At 44.7% G+C, this 25972-nt stretch overlaps 1 protein-coding gene across 1 annotated transcript; it reads right to left on the bottom strand.

Annotated features, from left to right (window-relative positions):
* Position 1: 1 nt before the first annotated feature.
* Positions 2-24854, bottom strand: POLD2 (DNA polymerase delta 2, accessory subunit). The gene is made up of 11 exons (XM_035139153.3): positions 24327-24854; positions 21349-21614; positions 13624-13745; positions 10551-10674; positions 9508-9622; positions 5765-5963; positions 4475-4555; positions 3288-3445; positions 2092-2219; positions 1332-1433; positions 2-369 (listed from the first exon to the last, which is right to left on the bottom strand). The coding sequence occupies exons 2-11, from the start codon at positions 21566-21568 to the stop codon at positions 200-202; spliced, it is 1419 nt and encodes a 472-aa protein (XP_034995044.1). The 5' UTR covers positions 21569-21614; positions 24327-24854; the 3' UTR covers positions 2-199.
* Positions 24855-25972: the final 1118 nt, after the last annotated feature.

Below are 25972 nucleotides of genomic sequence, written 5' to 3'. Positions count from 1 at the left end.
GCACTTCGAGTTTTGCATTTATTTGTGTAAGAAACAATTGCAAGGAATTCACAAGCAAGCAAATGGATGATATCTTTCACTGTATTCCTCTGTACAAACCATAGGTTCAAATATCCAGGAAATTTCATGGAGTTTGGGGGTGTGTGTGTCAACAACAGCTCCAAGCTCCAGGGAAGAAGAAAGATATCAAACATATCTCTCAGTGTCCAGTCTCCATTCCTGTCTCCTCGTCCTCCTCCTCCTCATTGGCACCAAAGGCAGAGAAACTGACCGGCTGGCAGGTGAGGTCACGCAGATTGATCAAGCAAGCAGTCTGTGTGGTGGCAAAATCAGGGAGGGTCACCAGCAAGACCTTCTGACCGTTAGCACCTGGCGAGGCAGGAAAAGGAAAGCTAATTAATGAAATGAATCAGAAGGACCTGGTATTGTGGTCCATTGCTCATGCATAAGGTAACATGTTAATTCCCTGGCGTCTGCAGTTAAGAAGGATGAAGCTGCAAGGGACGTAAATAAAGGAACTTTGCCTGAGATCCTGGAAAGCTGCTGGAAGTCAGAATAGACAATACTGAGCAGAATGAACAAGCAAGCTTCCTTCCCGCAGAGCAGGTGGAACTTCCTCTCCTCTTCCCATGCCCCCCCCCAAAATCTGTTCTGGGTAAGGGCAGCTGGCTGTGCAAGGGAGCAGTCCCTCCCCACATTCTTGCACACCCCTGTGCCCTCCCCAAATCTGCTCCAGAGGGTTTGGAGAAACCCCAGAACAGATTTAGGTGGGGCATGGGAAGAGGAGAGGAAGTTCCACCTGCTCTGCGGGAAGTCCTTGTACGAACAGAAGTACTTCTCTGTAATGGCTCTGTAAAGTGGATAGAAATTCAATAGAATTATTACTTCAACATGAAGGTATTAAACAGAAACAACCATCCCATCCACATCACATTGCTCTCCAAAAAATTACTGGGCCTGTACACAAGTTGTGGGTGAACCTGCCCGGTGATATAGTTGTATGAGATCCAATACATAAGAGTGGCTATGAGCAGCCTTTTTTGCCTAGGCAAATTTTCCAGCAGAACTCAATTTGTATTACGAGAGCACTTTGCGCCTGGTTAAAAAAAACCCACACACAACGTCCCAAGATTATCCTATAATCCCAGTATACATTTCTTTGGTCTTAAGTTGCACAAGAGTGAACAAGGACCAAAACTCTGATGTGAAAACACGGCAGCATTATTGCAGAACTCGCTATGAATGAAGGAGCTTTAAATAGGTCTCAAGTCGGAAAGGATACAGACTAAAGGTCTGGACCATTATTGGGAGCCAGGTTTTTACTGCCTTACCTTCAGCAACTTTGGATTTGAAGGACGGTGCATTCCCACAGAAATAGATGTGAGGGCAGTCGGAGAAGATGAAAGGGTCAGTCTTGTAAAATGGGTAACAGCCTGAAAAACAAGGAAATGGGTGCCTTTAAAGGAATGGCTCATCAGCAGATAGAAGTAAAAGAGAAGAGAAACTGGAAAATCTGGAAGGACCCAAGATTTTTTGTGGCTGGTAGGACCTTACCATCAATACACACAACCCAAAATCACGTGTTTTGGGGAAAGAAGCAAACATGTTAAAGATAACTGCTGCTAGCAGAAGACCACTGTCTTCTTCCTCACCCATTTTTTAAAAGGCTAGATTTCTATCACGTATCCAAAACTGGAGAGAGGGAAACCAACCAGTAAATTCTTTATCATTCATATATAGGTATTTCATTCCTATACATATACTCTTCTGCTCACAGAACACCCAAAGCAGCTCATGTCAGGATCGACATATATTTTGCAAAAGGAGCAGGAAACCTGATTTTAAGAAATTGTATTAAAGTAATTTGGTTCGATTTGTAATAATTTGGAAAATTAATAAAAAATAATTTGGGGCAACCCCCCCCCCACAGATCACGAAAACAACACAATCATTAAAAAGCAATCAATATAAAATTGTAACAGAAATTATTCATATAAAGCCGACTGAAATAAAAATGGGTTTCTCCCCCCCATAAAAAATAGGGAATTAGCTGGATCACCACACAGCATGAGGTTCCCTTGATGAAGTTACCAAGTGTGTCTGGGGCCGTGGGGCTGAGATGCCCAATCCGTAAGGTCCACTCCAGAATTTCTAGATAGTCAGACATGCTGCTATACTTGAAGATGTCACTGATGTTCTGGCCCGAAGTCCCTAAAAACCTAAAATTGAGGAGGGAAGTGGAACTGTTTACAGCTGAATGGAGAATCAAACCCTAGAATACCAAAGAGTAAGTAAGTAAAACTTTATTTATTTGCGTGGCCTACAGGCCATTGCAACAAAGGATTCATATTACATATCCTAGTAGAAAAGAAAGAAAAAAGAAAAATGCTATATATAACAATAAAATGTGCTGTCTCAGGATTCAGCATGACACAATTAAAATGGAGCAGATGAGATCTTAATTGTATGCTCACACAAGAGGCGCTATTGTCCTTCAGCTGGCGGCCCTCAGTCTCATGGCCCTCTCAGTAAATCTGGCTACCTTCTCTGTTGTCTGGGCAGTCTGGTCTGCCAGGAGAAAAAACAGTATATCCTCGGGTGGGCAGCCCGAAATGGCGGATATCAGCGGTGTGATGATCTCATCCCTGAGGTCTTTATATAGGGGACAGGACAGGAGTACATGTGATACAGTCTCCACGCTGCCAACTCCGCAGGGACATAGTCGATTCTGGTATGGTGTTTTTTAGAATCGACCTTCAAGGACGGCGGAGGGTAGCATGTCCAGTCTAGCCAGCGTAAAGGCTCGTCTGTATTTTGGGATGGTTAGATTGGACAGGTATGGTGACCGGAAGTCCATGAAGGAAGGTGGAAGACGGATATACCATGCGCTGAATTTCTTACCAACGAGTCTGTTAATACACTTTCTTCAAGGAATCAGGGTGGCATATATGAGTTCCCAAATTCCCTTGCTCTCTTTATCTGCAAAACAACCCTATGAGGTAGGCTGAGAGGCAGCAACCGGCCGGACACCATTCAATAAGCTTCACAGGAAGCAGAGTGTAAGAAAGTGGAGCCCACTTTCCCCAGACTATCAGTTACCTCACAGCGCCTGTCTCCTTTCCCAAGTTAATGGCAGTCCTTGTGTCACCTGGGGGTCACCCAGAAGACCCCTAGATCACGGTGGCTCAATACACATGGAAGTGCTCTGAACACCTGAAAGTGCCCGTGCAACAATGCTGATTAGCAGCAGCAGAGCTTTCCTTAAGAGTTAGGAAAACTGCCTTTACCTGACACCATCAATGTTGGCCTGGTAGGGGTTGGTCACCAGCTGCAGCGTAGAGTAGGCGCTCGAGAGGGGGAACATGCAGCGATGCAGCGGCTGTTGAGGCAATGTGTAGTTGGTGGGATCAAACTCACCAGGCATCACATCTACAGGTACAGACATCTGTAAGGGCAAAGTGGGCAAGCAGTCAGCCTTGCTGGGCAGAGGCAACAAGGAAAGAAGCTAGGCTCTGACAGCAGTGGGTTGACTGGGATCTACCAGTATATTTCTGAACTGCAGTAGACCAGCCTTTATGATGGAATCCCAATTGTTTAACAACAGCCAACAACAAAAAGCTCCCCCCCCCAAAAAAATCCCCATTGGAAATTAAGCTACTGAGGTGAAGGGAGCTTACGGTGAAAACCAGGAGTGGATTTCTGTGCAGCAGGACCATGAGCTCAGTTCTGATACTGAAAACAAATTCCTGGGCTCAGCATGTGCTCAGAGGGACCACTGAGCATGACAATCCTATAGCTCTACACCATGTAGCCTAGTCACTAAATCCAGATTACTGCACTGTGTTTTGCATGCAGGACTGATTTTGAAGGTGACTTGGAAACTGCAGCTGGTTCAGATGCTGCGGCTGTTCACCAGGGTCCATTATCTGGAGCATGTCACAGTGTAAAGGTAAACCTCCATTCGGCCTAGTCCGTAAAGGCGAGCCTCCTTACGGCCTAGTAGCTGTAGTACCAGTGTAGCCGCTGCTAAAGGGCGCTGTGTTGCAACCCCTTCTGCCTTCTATTTCCCAGCTTCCCCGGATGTCCACTGGAGGGAGGACTTTTTTTGTACAGAAATCCAGGTTTCTACCTGTCCTAGGTGTGTCGTCTGGTCAATGTAAGTGGATGGTTACATGTGATAACCATCATGTGAACCCCACATGTGACTCTGATGTTGTGGGCAAAATTGAGGGCTATCGGGCAAGCGGTTGTGGAGAAAGGTGTGGAATAGCAAACACGCACCTTCTACATATATATATACCTAAACCTTGAAAGTATTTAGTACTGATTTGCCTAATATTAATACCTTAGCAGCAACATGAAATAAGCTCTAATTATTTTTCTTCCTTGACCGAGAAATTGCTAGCCAGGCCTGAACGTGGGCTTCACCCTACACTGAGAGAGATCCTGACCACCACCTGAAAATAGCACTCACGCTCAACTGCAGTAGGATTTCATCCAGCAGTTTCACAGCTTCCACGCTGGCAGCCTGAGTCTTCTTGGTCAGGTACTTTGCCTGAATGAGATCATGCAGGAAGATCAGCCAAAGAAGAGAGAGAGAGAATGAAAGATTTAATGGGATGGGGAGATCTAGTGGGATAACTCAGCCACTGATGGCTGTACTTAGTTTATGAAGGAAATATAAAATGTTCATTTATTTAACTTAGTTATTAAATTTGTGAATAATTGTGAATAAATTTGTATTCATCCACAGATCTCAAGGTGGTTCACAACATAAAGAAATAAAAAGAGAGGGTTGGGGGAACCCCAAAGACAGATTTTGGGGGCATTGGGGGGGAATGAGATGGTGGAAGTTATGTCGTGCAAGCAAAAATCCTTATGCTGGCAGAAAACAGTTGACAGTTGAACTCATAGCCAATAAATATCTACAAATTACACACCTGGAAGCCAAATTTGCTGTGGCAGCTAATAAGCTTCACTCTTGTTACATTCATGCATTGTAATTTTAAATTGTCATGCTGTAGACTACCTGACTTTTAGAAGACATCTGAAGGCAGCCCTGTTTAGGGAAGTTTTTAATGTCTGATGTTTTATTGTATTTTTAATATTTTGTTGGAAGCCGCCCAGAGTGGCTGGGGAAACCCAGCCAGATGGGCAGGGTGTAAATATATTATTATCATTATTATTATTATTATTATTATCATTATTATTATTATTATTGGCTTACGTTGTGTGATTTTAGAGGAATGCCTTGCTTTTGTCCTGTGTTGTTCATTGTGAAGGTCTTTGGCTATACACAATGAATTGAATTGCTTGCTATGATGGCATAACCTTGTGAGTTGGATCTACGTATTTATCTGGCTATCAGTTCCCTGCCGCAAGAAATGCATCATGTCCCCCTGCCTCATAATGTCTCAACAAGTAAAATTGATGTGTAAAAATGATGCATGAAAAAAATATATGAGACATTGCACTACCTTTGTAACCCAAGAAAATCTTTAATAAAAATAATTATTAAAAAAGAAAAAAGAAATGCATCATGCAACCTTAGTTTGGAAGCACTGAGTCAACTGCTTCCTAGCAACACTACCGATGGGCTCAGGGCCTGGCCTGAAGGCACTGGAATAGCTACTTTGCTAAAGCTAAGCTGGTCTCGGTCTGGTCAGTGCCTGGATGGGAGACCGCCTGGGAAGGCTCAAGTTCCAGAGAGGAAGAAAGGCAGAGCATTAAAGAGGCCCGCGCAGAATGCATCCTAGGTCTTCACCTTGTTCACGGCGTCCCTGCTCTGAGTATTCTGGCTGAGCAAATTGCCTGCCAGAATGATACGGGAGATGAGAGATGCACTGCACTGCTCTCCCTCGGCTCCCAGCTGCCCCGTCACCATGTCCACCAGGAGCTGCATGCCCAGAAGACTCTCTCCACTCTTGCCGCCGAGGCCGAGGCCAGACACCAGCAAGACAAACCTGGAGGCACAAGAAGAACCAACCGCTGAGTGATTGAGGCGCAAGTCATGCCACTGAATTTGGGTGCTTTGAGCTGCCTGCTTCAGAGGCAGGCAGGGGAGGAACCAGCATGGCCGAGAGGTTAGGTTAGTTTCCTCCATCTATCTGTGTTCCATAGGCAACTCTCAGGCACTGGGCAGAGGGGGAATGGTGGAGACCACCTCCCCAGCCTGACCCTTCCAGAGAAGGAGGCAGTTCAGAATTACAACAGGGGTTTGAGGGAGATCACAGCTCAGGGGAAGATGAGAGGGAAAGTTGGGAGATAATGGGAGGCAAGGAGGGCAAACCCGGGGCAGCTGGCTGACACGTTATCACTAGAAAGTATTCCAGACCCACCGTCTCCCAGAACCTGGTGAGCCTTAAAAGTAGGAGAGCAAAGGGCTCAGAAGCAAAGGGCCCTCAGGGCCACCCTTAGAAGGGATGATGAATGATGAAGTGGGAGAGAAGGGGAGGAGAGACATACTTGGGGCAACGCCATTATTCCAAGAGGCTGCATTTCCAAGCCTCTCTCTTTAAATATTGAATAAAAAGTAGATGGTAAGGACTTTTCCTTGTCGTATCTGTTCCCAGCAACCTGCCATGGAGGCTGGTTCCTCTGCCGCCTGACAGCAACTGAAGACATTACTTTTTAAACACTATTTTGATTGTGCTCATTTTCTTTATTTATTGGATTTGCACCCCACCCTTCCTCCCAAAGGAGCCCAGGACAGCAAATTCCATAAACTACCTTATTGCTAAAAATCCTTCAGTAGCACCTTAAAGACCAACTAAGTTTTTATTTTGGTATGAGCTTTCGTGTGCATGCACACTTCTTCAGATACACTTGAAACAGAAACTTGTATCTGAAGAAGTGTGCATGCACACGAAAGCTCATACCAAAATAAAAACTTAGTTGGTCTTTAAGGTGCTACTGAATGAATTTTTTTATTTTGCTTCGACTCAGACCAACACGGCTACCTACCTGTAACTACCTTATTGCTAGTTTGGGCTCTTTATAAGAGGCTCTTTTTGAAAGGGAAAAAGTGGGGTATAGATTTTTTATATATATAAATAAAATGCAAATTAATAATGCTAGGGCACAAATGGCCCATGTTTGACTTCTGGGGAGCCTTACTAAGTAGGGAGAGAGAAAAATCTGTTTGCCCTCAAAAATTACAATTATTATTATTTTTTTAAAACACTCCCCATACAATCTCAACAACCTAACAGAGCAGAGCAATTCCTCCTCCTGAGATTTCCATAAGCCAAGGGTTTATTTATTTGTTAGAATGTTTACAAACCACCAACACATAAAAATATCAAGGCGGATGATATAATAACATCAAAACTGCTTTAACATTTTTCTTTACAATCAAGCAGTATATACATTTTTGTGAAATAAATAAAATTATGAAATAAAACAAACCATAAAATTGTAAAATCTTAAAACGCAGAAGAAATGACCAACACTAAATCAAATTATAAACACTTGGCAAAACAATTACGTTTTCAGGGTGTGCCGAAATATCAGGGTTGTAGGCGCCTGCCTGATTTCAATAGGGTCAGTGCTCAAAATTACTGGTGCCACTATACTAAAGGGCCTGGTTCACACAGAAGCTGAACTAGGAATAACCAGCCTGGTGCCCTCCGAATTAAGTGAACTATAACTCCCATTAGCACCACCGAGTGCCAATGCTTAGGGTTGATGGTAGTCCATATTAGACCTGAAAGGCAGACTCTGATGTGGGGTGCAACAAGGCCTAAAGAAATTAGGCAGCTTGCCTAACCAAACAAGCTAAATAAATGGGCTTGGAACATCAGTAGATATCAACTTGAGAGTGACCTGGGAAATAAACTGGCAGACTTGGGTATTGATAGGGTGGAAAAAGCTTCTTTATCATGCAGCCATAAATTCACCCCTGTTGGCAAGTCAAATATCCAGGATGGGATTAATTTCCTATATGTATAATTTTTGGGTAGGTGGGATTTGATTACTTTAATTTGAGTATTGCTATTTATATCTCACTTCCCAGCCAAAACATAAGCCCCTGAAGTGGCTTACAGGAGTCCTAAAACATGTTTAAAGCATTAAGAAACACTTGTGTTACATTAAAAATCCAAATTTAGACTTGAGAGAATCCAATAAAGATGGAAGCAAAAGGACGACGTTATGAGAGCAGAATCAGTTCTAAAGCATCGGAAAGCAGTGGTGCATAGTCTTAAAACCTTTTCTTAAAAACTACAGACCCGTGTCTCCTCCAGCCAAAGATGTTAACCTTCTGTCACTGCACAACCGTCCTGAAAGATTTTCAGATTCAAGCATCATTCAGCATATGCCAACCTGTGCTCACCCCCAAATACATTTAGAAAAATCACTAACCATTCACCGTATTTTTCGTTCCATAAGACGCACTTTTTTTCCTCCTAAAAAGTAAGAGGAAGTGTCTGTGCGTCTTATGGAGCGAATGCGTGGTCCCTGTAGCCGAATTGCCCAGGGGCTAAAGGCAGATCGTGCTCTTTTTAAAAAAGAAAGAGCTAAAGGCTAACAAGAGGGAATGAGCTCCTTGAAAGGAACCTGCTAAGCAGCTGATTGCAAGAGATCAGGGAGGGAGATAAGAGCTAGCTCCCTTCCCGGCCCCTTGCCTAGGCCTCAATTGTTGTCTGCAGAGGGAGACATGTGACTGGATGATTAGATCATCTGTCTGGAAACTGTAGAAATGGGTCCCTTTCCTAGAGAAGCTGCAGAACTATGAGTTGAACCCCATAAAAACAGGATATTTTTCCCTTTGCAAGGAAACTCAGCAACTTTGAGCTGATCCTAAAAAATTGAGCTTTCCCCCTTTGCAAAAAAAGATGCACAACTGTGAGCTGCCCCCTCCAAAAAACGGGGCTTTTCTCATTTGCAAAAAAGCTGCACAACTTTGAGCTGATCCTAAAAAAAATGGAGCTTTCCCCCTTTGCAAAAGAAGCTTCCTCAAATATTTAATGGGGGGGAGGCACCTAGGCCTCTAGGAGTTGGCTGCTATGCCTAGGACAATTCAAGAAAGCAAAAAAAATTGTTTTCCTACTCTAAAAAACTAGGTGCCTCCTATGGTCAGGTGCGTCCTATGGAGCGAAAAATACGGTACCTCTTTTGACCCCCTTATACCAATTGCAGACTGATCATAACGCTCCTTCATCAATTCTGCACCCTGAAAATGTAGATTTTTCCCGAGAGCTCCCCCTTTACAGAATGCCCTAAGAGCTGGACTGGAACACATGAAAAAGAACTGGCACTCCACCTGTACCTTCCATGATGTAAGTCAGGGGCAGCTAATCTTTTCCAGACTGAGGGATAGTTCCATTATAGTCAACCTTCCAGGGATCCAATTCCAGTGGGGACAAAACTGAAGTGCACAGGGCAGAAGCAGCTGCATCATACACAAACGTATGTATGAATAGGCTTGGTGGGGAGGAACTATTTTAGTCTGCCGAATGGCTGGATGCTCCTCTTATGCCCCAACGACAAGCTTCTGGGCAGTCTCACCTGTCTGTGCTGGGCCCCATCATGGGCAGCTGGGTGGGCATATCTGCAAAGCAGTGATTCTCAACAAGGAATCTGCCATCATCCGTCTCCGAGCCATAGACAGCAAGGATGGTTCCTGGCCCAGCAGAAGAAAGAGCCATAATTACAACAGTTCAACGCTAGCCCATCCTGAACAATGCATAGACCTTCATAGTTCATGATGTGCGGGAAACACATGGCCTTTCATAGGATGGTCTCGCTCTGCTCTCTTCAACCTATCAAGTGTCTTCTGTGTAAAAACAGTGGGGTGTTGTGTTTTTTTTTTAAAAAAAAAATGCCTTCCACAGAAAGCTGCTCACCTACAGTTGCACAAGCTCGCTTGCCCTTTCTAAAGCTTTTTGCTACCGCTCCTTCCCGTAAAAAGATATCTCAAAAAGAGCCACGGAGGCCAAGGAGCGTTTCCTTCACTATGCTAGAATCCTACGCCCTTCCCAGGATTCAGAGAATCATGTTAATTAAATGGTTGAATGCTGGCAGTTGTTGTCTCTGAAGACTGGAGAAGAGGCCTCTTAAGAATATTTGGGGGGTGGGCAGGGGAAGGACAAGACCATGTGAAAAATGAACGTAATATTTTAGCTGCAGTTCATTCCTTAGCAGCTTTGTATTCTTCTTATAAAAAAGCATGCCTAGACATTCCATTGTTGCTCCCATAACCTAGGTATGAGGTGCAATTTAGCTCCTAGCTTTCATATCTCAGTTTCTAACACTGCCCCAATACTATGGGCTGCTCTTTTCATACAATGGGGGCAGCGCTTCAGTAAGATTCAACTGCCAATAAAGTCAGATTCTGTTCATGGGATGAGGGTGGGGCATCATTTTGACCTTTGTCCCAAGCAGCAACATTTATTGGCCCTAGTAATTCCATATAAGCCAATTAGGGAGAATGGTAAGGGCACAGGGTTAGTGCTGAATCCTGCACTCCTATGTGCTGCTGTGTGGCTTGTTGGTTTGAACATCATGCCCTGGTCTCATTACCATGACTATCCTGCCCCAAAACATCCTACCTGTCACCAGCTTGTCAGTTTGAATTGCTCCCTCCAGTTTAATTCGCTGCAGCTCGTCTTCCAAGATCAGCTCATCTGATTGGTGGATATACTTGCTGCGAGGAGGCTGTGGTAGCAGATTGTGCTGTGAAAGCAAGCAAGCGACACATCAGATGTGAGGAAGTAGCAGAGGATACACAGTTCTGGAGTGATAGCTCATCATCAATGTTTTGTACCCAAGTCCATCTGATTGGTTTGGCCCAGCCGCTCTGGGCAGCTTCCCACAGAATATACAAAAACACAACACAACACCACACATTAAAAGCTCCCCCGATACAGGGCTGCCTTTAGATGTCTACAGAAGGTTGTATAACTTATATCTTTGACATCTGATGGAAGCGTATTCCACAGGGCTGGCGCCACTACTGAGAAGGCCCTCTGCCTGGTTCCCTGTAACCTCGCTTCTCGCAATGAGGGAAGCGCCAGAAGGCCCTCAGAGCCGGACCTCAGTTTACAGGCTGAATGATGGAGGTGGAGGCGCTCCTTCAGGTATACAGGGTCGAAGTTCAGCGACAGAGCATTGGCTTTGCATGCAGAAGATCCTGGGTTCAAACCCCATTGTCTCCACATATGGCTGGGGAAACGTCTCCTGAAACCCTTGCCAGTGTCATCAGTACTAAACTAGATCGACCACTGGTGTAACAGTATAAGGCAGCTTCCGATGTTCCTACCGTATGTAAAGCTAGTCTCAGGCAGGAAAATAGCTTTGCAGCAACCCCAGCATCATCCAAAGTTCTTATATTTAAAGCCCTTCATGGTCCTGAACCCCGGGACCTTTGTGACCACCTCCCCCTGCATAAGACGCTTCAGAAACGGCATTCTGCAAGCTGGGCCTTGCTCCGAGAATCTCAGTTCAGCATTAAGCTCATTAGTGGCAAGGATCAGAGCCTTGATCATCATATGATCAACCTGATGACTGAGAAAGCAGCAGTTGGCAGCTCCATAATGGTGCTGAGCTGGGCAGAGTTTTTTTCTTTTTGAAATAGGTTTGCTGCCACTGCAACGATTAGCTGGATCATTGTGTGGGCTCATTGTCTCCAGCACTGAGTCATACAAACTAAACAACAACAACAACAACAACGAAGAGAGCATGCCATCCAGGGAAAGTCATCCTTTGACATGCAGTACTTATTTTCCAAATGGGAAATAGAATGCGCAAACAATAATTCATAAGCTGTTTCCCCTCTAACGGCTGCTGGCATCCGGGACCGTGGCAAGTAAAGAAGATTTTTAGAAACATATCCAAAAGTGATGTTACTCATCTGGTCAGCAACTTCCTCCAGCCAAGCTTTGGTGGTTCGGCTCCAGAAGCATGTGTTTACAATCATGAAGTGCTGCTTGAATGGAGTTCATTATCAGGGCGAGTTATTACTCAACAACCGTCCTTCCGAAGCTAGCTAGGACCTTGCTTCTCGCTAAAGGCTTGACCCATGCTGCCAGCAGAATTAAGGAGGCTTCCAGATGGGGGACTGTTTTCCCAGGGACCAGCCAGGCATGCTGGTTCAGCAAGACTGATAGCTGCAAGCCGCAAAGCAAATGTTTTTTGGGGGAAGGCTGTAGCTCAGAGGCAGAGCAGCTGGCCTGCATGCAGAACAGCCCAGGTTCAATCCCTGGCATCTGCAGGTAGATCTGGGAAATGACTCCTCCTGAAACCCTGGAGAGGAGCTGCCAGTCACTGTAGATGCTGTGTGAGGTGGACCAATGGCAGCTCTCTGGGTTCTTCTCCCAGTCAGGCCAAATAGTATACAGGGGACAATGAGGGCCAAAGGGTAGCAAAGTCAAGAGAGCCACCTCTGCAAAAGAAAACCTGTTTGCGGTACGGGTTAAGAGTGCTAGACCAGGGCCTGGGAGTCCAATCACTGTCTCTCAGCCTAACCTAACTCACAGGACTGTTTTGAGGATAACCTTGATGCAGGCGTAGGAAATGTAGGAAGCTACCTTAGCTCAGAACGGTCTATGCTTACTGGCAGCTGCTCTGCAGGATTTCAGACAGTGGACATTCCCTACCTGGAGATGCCAGGGATCAAACCTATGACCTTCTGCATGCAGAGCAGGTGCTCTACCCCTGAGCTACAGCCCTTCCCATAGCTCAGTCTAACCTAGCTCACAGGGCTGTTGTAAGGATAAAATGGAACCGTGGGATATAACAAGCGGAAGAAAATAGGAGCAAAGCATGAAGTCCTTGGTTTAAGGCAGCTTCCTATGTTCCTAAGACATCCTGGTTAGTACCTCTTCTCTTGCAAGATTCTCTCCTCCAGTCCCAGAGTGAACTACTGCTTTAGGGGACACTCCTGCCTGGATGACACCTTTTTATATTGGCTTACCCCTGGGTCTCCACAAATGGAAAAGCTTTACCTGCTTAAAACTTGCCAAGATGCCGTCAGCGGATTTGAAAATATTTTTCAACATACAAGTTTTTAAAAACCACATTGTGTGCATTTCCTTTGTTACTGCTATGAAGCAAAGACTTTCTGTCCAAGGCACAATTTAACCTAATATTTTGATCGGTGCTAATAGAGGAATGAATAATTTAAAATACAGAAAGCGTCATATGCCGAAAGATCCAGTTAAAGCAGGCTTCCTCAACCTTGGCCTTCCAGATGTTTTGAGGCTACAATTCCCAGCATCCCTGACCACTGGTCCTGCTAGTTAGGGATCATGGGAGCTGTAGGCCAAAAACATCTGGAGGGCCGAGGTTGAGGAAGCCTGAGTTAAAGGAACACTTCAAGAAGATTCCTTTGCTTCCTCGTCCACAGTAAATCTATAACGCAGTTGTAAGGAGTATTTCTTGTTTCATGGTCAGTGATGTACAGTAAAAGGCTCAAAGATATGCCCGGTCTATATTGAACATCTGCTCTGATTTGTTTATGGGGTGACTAGGTGACAATTCATCCCGCCTTCCTCCTGATTCGCCTACTGATTTGAACAGGCTTTGCTGTGCCAGATGGACCAACAGTTCGACTCCGTAATACCTAAGTTGGCTCCATAGTCTCATATATACAGCTTTAAAAGCTCAAGTTCACCCTCGCGTTACCTCTTCGCTGATTTCCCGCAGGATGGAAGGCTGAAGCTGCATAGACTTGAAGAGCGTCCCCACCACACAGCATTTCTCTGCCGGCTGCAGCTCACAGAGTTTCTTCACGGTAACGTTGTTCCCTTCGAGAGAGCAATGGCAGATTAGATGTGTGGCTTTCTTACGGGAACTAAGAGTGCAAATCCCAACTTGACAGCTGGTGGAGGGGACGGTATGTTAGGGTTGTGTATGGTTCTCTTTCTGCTAGTCACCCTCATACTTACAGGACCACCTCTCCTGCTATATCCCGCAGAGGACCCTAAGGTCCATGAATAATAATAGCTTAAAGGTCCTGGGCCCTAAAGAAGCCAGATTATCCTCCACCAGGGCCAGGGCTTTTTCAGTGATGGCTCCGACCTGGTGGAATGCTCTGTCCCACAAGACTAGGGCCCTGCAGAACTTGATCCCCTTCTGCAGAACCTGTAAGACAGAGCTATTCCGCCTGGCCTTCAATTTGAATTAGCCTGATCCTCCATTCCCTTTTCCCTTTTCTATGAAGAAACCGTTTTGGGACCCCACATTTAAACTCTTCCCTGGTCTCCTTGCTGGCCCTAGCAGGACCAAACTTGGCCAGTTAGCCCTGGCGATTACTTGACGTCTACTAAACTGGGTTTTCCCAAAAAAAATGGCCCTGAATTTGTTTGAATTTTATTGACATGGATGCTATACTTCTGTTGTATTTTATGCTGTTTTTAACCTGTTTTTAAAGTCGCTTTTAATTAATGTTTCATATTTGCCTTTAGCCGCCCTGAGCCCGGTTTTCAAATCGGGAAATGCGGGGTATAAATAAAAATTTATTAGTAGTAGTAGTAGTAGTAGTAGAGGGGGACATCACTGTGTGGGTGGAAAGCGACCATCAGGGTTCTCCCCCCCCCCCCCGGCCAATCAGCAGTAGCAAACTGAGAAACTCTTGAAACAGGGGGCTGGATGGCTGGATCCAAGGCTCCATGTGCAATTGGCCTAAACACTGCATTCTTACTAACTGAAGTGTTTCACCAAATATGAACAGAAGCACATGTTGATCCCACCTGCTTTCTGAGAGAGTAAAGTTGCATGGAGGATCATCCCATGAATCTCTCCCCACCTTGGAACATCTGGATCAAAATATCCATGATCAAGTTTGGTGTTCAACCCCGAACCACCAACAGAACCAGCACTGCATTTAATATGCAGACCAGGCAACCCTAACTTTAACATCCCCTGTTGAAATTTACAAGATTTCATGGAAACAAGTGTAAATGCTGCACTCTAGTGGACTGCCAGTGAAAATTCCATTAATACCCTGTTATAAAATCATAAGGGGGGGCTGCAGGACACCATTATTAATGAACAGAGAGGTGTGACAGAATTTGACAGCTGCAATACCCAGAATCCTGTTCAATCCCATCTTCCCTGTCACCCTGCCTGAAGGAAGGCTTAAGGATCTGCATATGCACAACAGTTAGCATAAACTCACACATTTCCTCTCTCCACCTCCCCTCCGCCCAGAACAAAACAATGTTTCCAGAAGAAGGAGGGGGGGAAAGCCACCCAAATCCAAAGTGACACTTTCTTACTCCAGTTAATAATGCAGCCTATTATATGCTCTCTTACCATGAACCCTGCCTTTTTATATGTCCCCTTATATGCCTTCTTAGCTTATATGTCTGCTCATTTTATATGTCTTCTTATTATAAAATCCTTATGCATATCCCTTAATGTAGCCACTAGACATTCCTTCATTATGTGCCTTCCAACGTTTCTAGGAAAACCTATCCGCTGCCTCAGTATTACAATTACTGCTTTATGTAAGCTTGTATCTCTCTGTATTAGGATTACTGTTTTATACCTTAGAACTGTATATGTCAGGACTGCTACCTTTTAATTAGAAATCCCTGTATTAGGTATGTTTTCCAGGTATATTTCTGTATGAACCCTGTATGACCCCAACCCAACTGAACCTTGCCCTACTACCACCCTATACCCATTTAAGGGCACACGGACAATAGAGGGATTAGCTGGAACAACTTTATTAAAATAAGAATGCCATCTTCAACGTAGTCCACCCTTCCATGGCCTGGAGGAAAACACCTGCCGGGCGGACTTCCACTCCACGGAAGTCGCCAGGAACTGCCCCACCTCTGCACCCATCTCGACTGATTGCCCCTCCTGCCAAACAACAGGGAGCACCATCAGCGACAGGAGAAGAGCAATTGACATCCCGCCATCTGAAAGAAAAAGTCATCTCCCCACCCAGCTAATCCGATCGCCACCCATCCTCCTTGTCCTTCCCCTCCCTCCCAGTCCAGGGATTTTCACGCAGGGACAGGAGGGTATAAAAAGGGGCTTCACCATTTCCCGGGGTTCCTTCCTTCTTTCCAGTGGCAGGGACCCTACAGCTGTAGCTTTGCATTCTGCAATAAAGGGATCAGTTTGTTTTTCCTGACAGCATCGTGTGGTCTCTGTCATTTTCCCGGCGGAGCTGAACTTAGTGCAAATTTTGGAGCTTCCGACCCGCGTCTGTCCTTCTTAAAAGGCAACGCATTTTGGGGTACATTTTTCATAACACCCTATTCTCCATTAAAACCCGATCTAAAAGTTGAAATGACCCTTCCCCCCCTTGCATTCTCTCCAAAGGGATATTATTATTATTCTAGCAACATTATTATATTTCCATACCACTCTTTATCCAAGGATCACGGGGTGTGGGTTACAATATAAAAACACAAAAATACATAATATAGTACCAAACAAAAAAAACAATACCCCCACCCACAAACTTTAAAATGAATTTGTTTAATTAGCCAAAGGTCTGGGAAACAAGGAATGTTTTTGCCAGGTGCCTAAACATATGAAAAGAAGGCACCAGGCAAGCCTCCCCAGGGAGGGCATTCCATAAATGGGAAGCCCCCCTTTTTGTGTTGCCACCCTCCAGACCTCTCATGGAGGAGGCACACGAAAAGAGCCTCAGGTTGACTGCAGGGTCCAGGCTAGTTCATATGGGGAGGTCCTTGAGGTATTGCAGTCCTGAGCTGTTTAAAGCTTTATAGGTCATAACTTATAGTTGTGTATAGTCTTAGGCTGCAATCCTATCCATGCTTTCTTGTCACTGTACACAATAAACTTACATAGGATTGTATTTTGGGGGGTATTATAGCAAAACAAAAAGAGAGAGTCTTATGACACCTCAAAGACTTAAAGATTTATCGTGACATTAGCCTGAGCTGTTTCCCCCAAAACAAGGGCAGGATTTGGTTTGCTTGCATGAATGAGGTGCAGGGACTTTTTGGTAGTTCACCAGGCTAAAGAGTTTAACCTGTTACAGGAATGGGAGCAACAGTTAGCTTTCTAATAGTCAAGACCAGGGGTGTCAAACTCAAATTCATCGGGGGCCGCATCAGCAGTTTGGTCACCCTCAAAGGGCCAGTTGTGTCTGTAGGACTATGTGTCCACTCTTTATTATCATAAATTATTGTCACTGCATTCAATTATTACAGTTTTTTGTAATAATGTAAGCTCATTCCTGCGTCGTGGCGCGTGTGTGGGAGGGGATGTAAACGAGGGAAATTTGAACAAAAGGTGGGGATCGACGGCTTCCGGGGGGGGGGGGCTCAACTAAACCTTCGGCAGGAAGGAGAAAGCCACTGCTGGGATTAAAAACCTGCAGATGGAAAGAGGGCTTCCCTCTCCCGCCCTGCGCACACCCAAACCCCGCTAGGCAGGATGCCACACGCTGCAACCCACCCCATGCTTTGGAGAAGGGCAGGAACATGCAGTGCAGCGCCAACTCCCTGCTTTGCTTTTGCATCCTCCCTCCTCAGCGCCAGAGTCCCTTCCCCTCGCGCTGAGGGAGGGCAGCGGATTTCCCGAGGAGGAAGGCGGCGGCAGCCCCAGCGGACGTGCATCTTCGCCTCAGAGCTGCTCTTCCCCCCACCCGCGCTGTTGTCGTCTTCGCCGCCGCCTCTCCCTACCGGGACTGCAGGCAGAGGAGGCTTGAAAACCTCCCCCCCCAAAAAAAATTCCCTCCCACCTACTCAAACCGCGAGGTGACTCCATCTGGAGCCCTACATCACGAGGGGCTGAGAGGAGGCGGCGGCAGAGCGGGAAGAGCAGGAACCCATGCCGTCGTCGCCGCCTCCCTCCCGGCCGCCCCCCGGGGAGCAGCTCCGCCGGAACTGAGAAGCCAAAGGGCGGCTCGGGGGTGGGGGGCAGAGCAAAAGCCAGGCACCCTCTCGAGCGTCTATTAGGAGAAAACGGGGGAAGAGGGAAGAGAAACCCGGCTCCATCAAGAGAGCGGCTGTTGCGCTTCGTCTACTTCCCCCTCAGGCTCATTCCGCATCCCTTTCACCCGCTCACTCGCCCACCTCCCGGATGCAGCCGAGGAGAGGAAGGGAAGCGGCGGGCAGCGGCTCCCCAGTGCCGCCTCACTCGCTCTCGGAGACAACAGCAAAGCTCGCCAAACAAAAAAATCCAGCGCTGCTCCGTCCCGGCACCAACTTTGCCGGCGGCGCCTGTAGGGCTTTCCTACCTCCTCGGCGGGCTTCCTCCTCCTGCTGCTGCATCTCACTTCCCCGTCTGGCCGCTGTGCCACCGCCTTCCTCAGCCTCATTCGAAATTGAAATTCCCTGGCCAAGGCCGTCAGCGCGGCTCCAGCGCCCCGGCCTCCGCCTGCAGCCCCGCCCCCGGTTTTGACCCTCGGCCAATCGCAGGCTCCAGAACTACTGTCAGTGGTTATTGGCGTCGGCAGCTACGCGGGCCACATGACGAGGTCTGGCGGGCCGGATTAGGCCCCCGGGCCTTGTGTTTGACACCCGTGGTCAAGACCATGATCCTCTCGCTAAGAAAAATTGCCAGTTCTTTCCTTATTTATTTAGGGACGGAACAGAAGCATCTGAAACACCTCACTTCTTGAATTGAACTTGCCTCATGGAAGCTCACATTTGGACACTGTTAGCAAATCTTTCCATGCTACAATTTGGCAATATCAGCAGTTTTCCGACATAGCTGGAGTGCTAGACATTGCAATCCCTTGGCTAGAGAGCAAGCCATTTCTCCCAACAGGAACAAAGTAATAATTCAAAGATAAGGTTCATGGTCGGAATCATGGCTTAGGTATGTGAAAGTATGTAGCTTTAAACCACTTAACAATCTTATTCCAAAATGTGTTTATTCAGAAATGAGTTGCTTCCTGGCTGCAATAGCCAGGCTAATTGCTGTACTTTAAAAAAGAAAAACCCCTCATTCCACTCACCACCTGCTTTGTGAAACATCTTGCTTGATGAAGAGTTTTGGAGAACTTGAAAGCATACTGCAATTTTGTGATAGTTTGTACAGTCTTAACACAGGTAAAACCGGGGTGGATAAAAATCAATGATTTTTTAAATAAAAAATAAAAAATTCGGATTTTTTTTATTTAAATTGGATTTTTTTGATTTAAATCAGATTTTTTAAAATAAAATGCTTTTTGAGGAAAATATATTACCATCCAAAGGTTATTCCATCATGAAATAAAGATTAGGTTTTTTTAATTATATAGAATAAGGTTGTATATGTTTAAATTTTTTGGTAAATAAATTCCATTAATCCATTCACAATGTCATGCTCTTCCAGAGGTTTTTGTCAGATTATTGGGCAGTTTCTCTGCCTACATGACCTCAAAATTCTTATAACAAGATATTATCACAGGTGCTTGGTTTACTTTTGCAGTTCTCAAAACTGAATTTGACTCAGCAGAGATCACATGCCTCTTCTTCACAGCAAAAATGTTATAACATGAACAGAGTTGAGAAATAGACCTTAATCCTATTCTACAAACCTATGAATGCAGAATCAACCCCTTCAGTGCTAAGTTTCCAGAAGTTCAGTGAATAGAATAGAAACAACATTTTTCTGATTGTTTGGAGTGGACAGTATTTAAGTTTTTCGTGTGTAGGCTGGGCTGACAGTCTAAGTTTCTTAAAATATATATATATTGTTTTTGTTTAGCCAAATTAGTTAACAAACATGGATGTTTGTTTAAACAAATAACATATGCTGTAATGTTATTGTTTCAGTTGAATAAATCTATTTAATTTGTTATTATTAATGTAATGATTATTTTTCTCCTTCTTAGGTACAACAGAAAAGTTGTCCAAATACAGTATGAATGATTAACCTATTAAACTGGGGATAAAAAAACTAATATGAAAAGTTGTTATTCTAAAAATCTTCATCTACTAGCATATTAAAGTTGTACCAGCAAGAATTAGTCTTTATGTAGAAAACTATTATTTAAATCAAGCCTTACTGACTAGTGATTTAAATCGTGATTTAAATCAAATCCACCCTGGGTAAAACGCACCTAGTGTTGTTGTACCAATTTGGAAGAGGAGAGGGAGAAGTGTGTGAAATCAATTGTTATCCACAGTTGTTATCCTGGTTTTAGGGAAATTGTGGGCGTGTTATGAAGATGCATGTAGCAGCAGTGCAATTAATGAATGAATGGAGGTAAATTGTAGCAATCTGAGGGCACTAGGAGAAGGGGACGACAGAGGACGAAATGGTTGGACAGTGTTCTCGAAGCTACGAACATGAGTTTGACCAAACTGCGGGAGGCAGTGCAAGACAGGAGTGCCTGGCGTGCTATGGTCCATGGGGTCACGAAGAGTCGGACACGACTAAACGACTAAACAACAAAAAACAACCTTGAGGCTATGGGATGCGGGTGGCGCTGCGGGTTAAACCACAGAGCCTAGGGCTTGCCAATCAGAAGGTTGACGGTTCAAATCCCCGCAACGGGATGAGCTCCCGTTGCTCGGTCCCTGCTTCTGCCCACCTAGCAGTTCGAAAGCACATCAAAGTGCAAGTAGATAAATAGGTATCGCTCTGGCGGGAAGGTAAACAGTGTTTCCGTGTGCTGCTCTGGTTCGCTAGAAGCGGCTTTGTCATGCTGGCCACATGACCTGGAAGCTGTATGCCGGCTCCCTTGGCCAATAACGCGAGATAAACGCTGCAACCCCCGAGTCGGTCACGACTGGGCCTAATGGCCAGGGGCGCCTTTACCTTTACCTAACCTTGAGGCTACCAGAGCATAGACAACAGTAGTTAGGCTATCCCTGTCCAGATAGGGGCCCTGAGTTAATTAGGTTTTCCAAATCCTGGGAAGGTTTCTTAAGGAGTGGTTTTACCACTGCCTCCTTCAAACAGGCAGGGACCACCCCCTCTCGTAAAGAGGCATTTATCACCTCTCTGGCTTAGCCGGCTGTTCCCTCCCTGCTGGTTTTTATCAGCCAAGAAGGGCAAGTGTTTAGAGTGCAAGTGGCCGCCCTGACTGATCCGAACACCTTGTCCACATCATCCTCAAGCCTTACCAACTGAAACTCATCCAACACAACAGAGGTGGATGCCAAGGTCTTGGTGGGTGCAAGTGATTTTATCCTCAAAAATGCTTTGCAAACAAGTCACAGCGAGCTACCGTTGGTTCTATCACCTCCTGCTGGACGACATAATGAGGCAGCCTTCTTTGCTGCCTTCACTGCCACTAGGTAGGCTTGATAATGAGCGAACCATAAACGACAGCACTCTTCTCTTATGCTAGTGGTGAATGCATGTATTCATACTCTAAATATATTGAGAGTCTATTCTTTGCCTGTTCACCCCTGCAAAAAAAGATCTGTTTGGAAGTGTCATCACCACAACCGTAGAGCATCGTTTCAATGGCAAGCTTACCCCATTTGCTTCGGATTCTTTCAACCAACAACGGTCTCATCTGAATGAGGCGTGTGGCATAGATGTGGGCATACTGTCGACTGAAAGTCCGCTCCCCGAGCCTGAAGTTCTGGGAGCAGTTGGAATATGTGGAGACAGGCACGCGGTCGAAGGTAGAAGCCACTGCAGATGGTGAGGTCAGGAGGCTCTGAGCCGATTGGGCAGCTTGCTCTGAGAACATGGTCTATGGGGGGGGCTACAGGCCTAGTGGTCTACACAGCATGCTTCTGCAGGAGACAGGGGAAACAACGATTTATTGTTACTATTTATTCAATAATTATGATACCACATTATCATATATCCATGCAGTGCTTTTTGCAAAGCCAATGCAAAAAAGCAAAACAAAAGAATACAAAAAACTCACAGGCTGGACGTAATATACAGATGACAGATTGTGAAAGATTATGGGGAAATGATATAAAATTTACAGCATGTACGGCTCTTAAGGAGAAGTATATGAAAATAATGTACAGGTGGTATCTAACTCTGGTTAAATGATCAAAAATGCATAAGACAAAAGATATTAAGTGCTGGAAGTGAAAGAAGAAGAAGGTACGTTTTACCATATGCGGTGGCAATGTAAGGTTAAAAAAAGTTTTTGCAAAATGATTTATAATTAATTTTAAAAATGTTAAAAATAACATTTGTTAAAAAACCAGAAGCTTTCTTAATAGGTATAACTGGAATGGATATACTGAAAGAATATAAAATTTGTTTATGTATGCAACAACAGCCGCCCATAGTTCAACATTGGAAAGAAGAACAAGTCCAAACTAAAGAAGATTGACAGCTTAAATGAATGGAATATGCTGAAATGGCTACATTAACTGGAAGATTAAGAAATCAAGAAGACAACAAATAAAAAAAAAGAATGGGAAATGTTTATTGCGTAGTTACACAAGCAATGTAAAGAAGTTAACAGAATAGCAGGTTTTTAAAAACACTTGTAATATTAAGGAAAATGTTTAAAATTGGAAATAATTAAGGATAAATAAGTTATAGACATGTATAATATAGGATACTATAAAAGAAGCAGGGGAGGAAATGGAGGGGAGTCAAGAAATCTGAGTATTCCCAAAATATGGATTGAATATGGTGTGAAAATGTTTTATTTTCTATTTTAACTGCATTTGTTTCTTATGGTTTATATGATGTTGTTTAAATGTGGAAATTAATAAAAAAATATATTTAAAAAACCCCACAGGCTGGGTGCGCATCATACATGTAAAGCACATACGGTAGCTTCCTACAAAGAATCCTAGGAACCATAGTTTACGCCTCACATAGAACCAATTCCCAGCACTCTCAACAAACTACAGGTCCCGGGATTCTTGGGGGGGGGGTGTCATGCGCTTTAAATGTATGGTGCGAACACAGCAATAATATAATATGATATGGCATGAATCTCCAAAGTTCACAGTATGGGTCACTTTCAAGAAAAGAATGCTTTTATATTTATATTTATATATTTATATTTTTAATATTTTGTTATTTAGGAAGATATCCCCAAGAAGTGGATAGCTGGATATTTGCGTATGTTTATGTTCATGTATGTTTTTGTTTAATTCTTCGTTTATATGGAAAACTTTAATAAAAATTAGTTTTTTAAAAAAAGAAAAGAATGCTAAAAGGAGAGTGGATACAAAACCATATGGAATATGCAGAAATGGCAAAGCTTACCAGAAAAATAAGAAATACTTTTTATAAAAGAATGGAAATGGTTTACAGATAAACTATAAACAGATAAGGATATTGGCATGATCATTGTAACAACCTGCAGTTTTACAAGAGTATATACAGTGGACACTCGGGTTGCGAACGTGATCCGTGCGGGAGGCACGTTCGCAACCCGCAGCGCTGCGTCTGCGCACATGCGGGTTGCAATTCAGTGCTTCTGCACAAGCGCAAAGCGCGATTTAGCACTCCTGCGCATGCGCCGAAACCCAGAAATAACCCGTTCCGGTACTTCCGGGATCGGCGCGGTGCGCAACCCGAAAACGCGCGACCTGAAGTGTCTGTAACCTGAGGTATGACTGTATTCAAAGTACCTAGATGATTATATGAGCAAATTAAGTTCATTTGGATATACAGAAAAAAAGATATGGAACCACAGAAAGAGAGCAGGAAGGAAGCTGAGTTTCAAAATGTTAAATTATTGTAAAATTATTGAAATGTATAAAACTGAAAACCGCAATAAATAAAGAAATAATAAAAAGAAGCAGCGCACCACACAGGTCAGGGTTATTGTAATGAATTTAATATTGCAATAAATTTAAGAAACCGCAGAAAGAGGGGGATGGAAGCCGAGTTTTGTAATGTTAAAATGATTGAAATGCATAGAACTGAAAATCATTCATTCATTCATAAATTAATAAATGAAACTACTGCACCACACAGGCCTGGGTTATTGTAATAAATTTAATACTGTGCTCAATTTAAGGAACCGCAGAAAGAGAGGGGGAAGGAAGATGAGTTTTGAAATGTTAAAATGATGGTGAAATGATTGAAATGTTTAAAATTGGAAATCATAAATAAGTAATAAACATAAACTGCGCACAAGGCAAGCGGGAACTTCACAAGGGAAAGCCTCTTTCTAGTACTGTATGAACATAAACGTTTCTAATATATGTGTGTGTGTGTCTGTGTGTGTACCTTTATATATGTATGAAACCTCCACCTGCAAAGTCCCTGCAGCCACGCGCACAGCGGCGACACACACGACAGGCAGGAGCCTGCCCGTCTTTTCATGGTTCCCCGGTGGAATTCCTGCCCGTTCGTGCCCAGGGACAGCCGCTCTAGCCGCCCGGGCGACCAGCTGCCGCTCCGAGGCGACCCTCCCGGCGACCCCGAGTCCGCCCGGGCCCCGGAGCAAAGCGTCTCCCCCTCCCCGCCCCACGAAGCCAAGCCCTCCTCTTCCCTCGGGGAGAAAACGGAGTCACCTCTGCAAACGCGGGAGTCCGGCGCTGCACCGAGCGAGCGGCGAAGGCATCTCCCGCCTCCACAGGGAGATTGTGGGGGGGGGGGGGAACCCCGGGAAGAAAGCGCGCCAAACCCGAGAGACGCCGGCCGGAAGTGACGCGAGAGAGCGCCGCTGTTTTCCTTCCCCCGTAGACTTTGAAAGCAACAGCAACCGAAATTAGAATTCGGTATAAGACCCTAATGTTGGGAAAGATTGAGGGCACAAGGAGAAGGGGACAACAGAGGACGAGATGGTTGGACAGTGTTCTCGAAGCCACCAACATGAGTCTGACCAAACTGCGAGAGGCAGTGGAAGACAGGAGTGTCTGGCGTGCTCTGGTCCATGGGGTTACGAAGAGTCGGACACGACTGAACGACTAAACAACAACAAATACCGTTCAGTATTCCATTATTACTGCAACCATCAAAACCTATTTACACTGTTGAATTTATCTTAACTCTGGAGCTTTTCTAGCTCAGATGTTTTAACCACAGCTCTTTGCGTGCAGGCAGTCATGATTCTGGCAATTTCATTTCCAGGGAGTCTTCTCTTCTTATGAGGTGGCCAAAGTATTGGAGCCTCAGCTTCACAATCTGTCCTTCCAGTGAGCACTCAGGGCTGATTTCCTTCAGAATGGATAGGTTTGATCTTCTTGCAGTCCATGGGACTCTCCAAGAGTCTCCTCCAGCACCATAATTCAAAAGCATCAATTCCTCAGCGATCAGCCTTCTTTATGGTCCAGCACTCACTTCCATACATCACTACTGGGAAAACCATAGCTTTAACTATACGGATCTTTGTTGGCAAGGTTATGTCTCTGCTTTTTAAGATGCTGTTGAGGTTCGTCATTGCTTTTCTCCCAAGAAGCAGGTGTCTTAATTTCATGACTGCTGTCACCATCTGCAGTGATCATGAAACCCAAGAAAGTAAAATCTCTCACTGCCTCAATTTCTTCCCCTTCTATTTGCCAGGAGGTGATGGGACCAGTGGCCATGATCTTAGGTTTTTTTTTATGTTAAGCTTCAGACCATATTTTGCGCTCTCCTCTTTCACCCTCATTAAAAGTCGAAACCTTTGGAAGTTGAAGCGTTCGGATGTTGAGGTATGACTATATATATATATATATATATACACACACACACAAACACACACACACACACATAAACACATACACCCACACATACACAGCGGTACCTCGCAAGCCAAATGCCTTGCATGGCGAAAAACTCGCAAGATGAAAGCGTTTTGCGATGTTTTTGGTGACTCGCAAGATGAAGTTTTCTATGGCCGCGCTTCGAAGATTTTTCGGCGGTGTTTTATTTTTTGCCACGGCAAACCGCGCTTCGCAGGACGGAATTATCACAAGACGAATCAACTCGCGGAACGAATTACTTTCGTCTTGCGAGGTACCACTGTATACGTATATGTATTCTTCTTCTTTGGTGATCACTCGTAGCCAAATAAGATTGTCTTCTGGGTTTCTGGGGTTTTTCCTGTTGTTATTCTGTCTCTCACAGCTACAATAAACCTACCATTAAAATAATGAACTGGTCATTTCTTTGTCAGAGGGCAAATGGGCAAATTTAGCAGGGGATCAAATACTTCCCCCCCTCACAGTATGTACCA

Source organism: Zootoca vivipara, chromosome 14 (genome assembly GCF_965207765.1).
Source record: "Zootoca vivipara chromosome 14, rZooViv2.hap1.1, whole genome shotgun sequence".
Classification (NCBI taxonomy): domain Eukaryota; kingdom Metazoa; phylum Chordata; class Lepidosauria; order Squamata; family Lacertidae; genus Zootoca; species Zootoca vivipara.
This window is presented reverse-complemented; position numbering and strand designations above follow the sequence as displayed.

Excerpts from the sequence above, each read along its gene's own strand:
- POLD2 (XM_035139153.3), bottom strand. The coding sequence starts at position 21,568 with ATGTTCTCAGAGCAAGCTGCCCAATCGGCTCAGAGCCTCCTGACCTCA. Across the intron at positions 13,746-21,348 it reads AAGAATCCGAAGCAAATGGG|GGAACAACGTTACCGTGAAG; the intron begins GTAAGCTTGCCA and ends GCTCTCTCGAAG. Across the intron at positions 2,220-3,287 it reads GCCAACATTGATGGTGTCAG|GTTTTTAGGGACTTCGGGCC; the intron begins GTAAAGGCAGTT and ends CCTCAATTTTAG.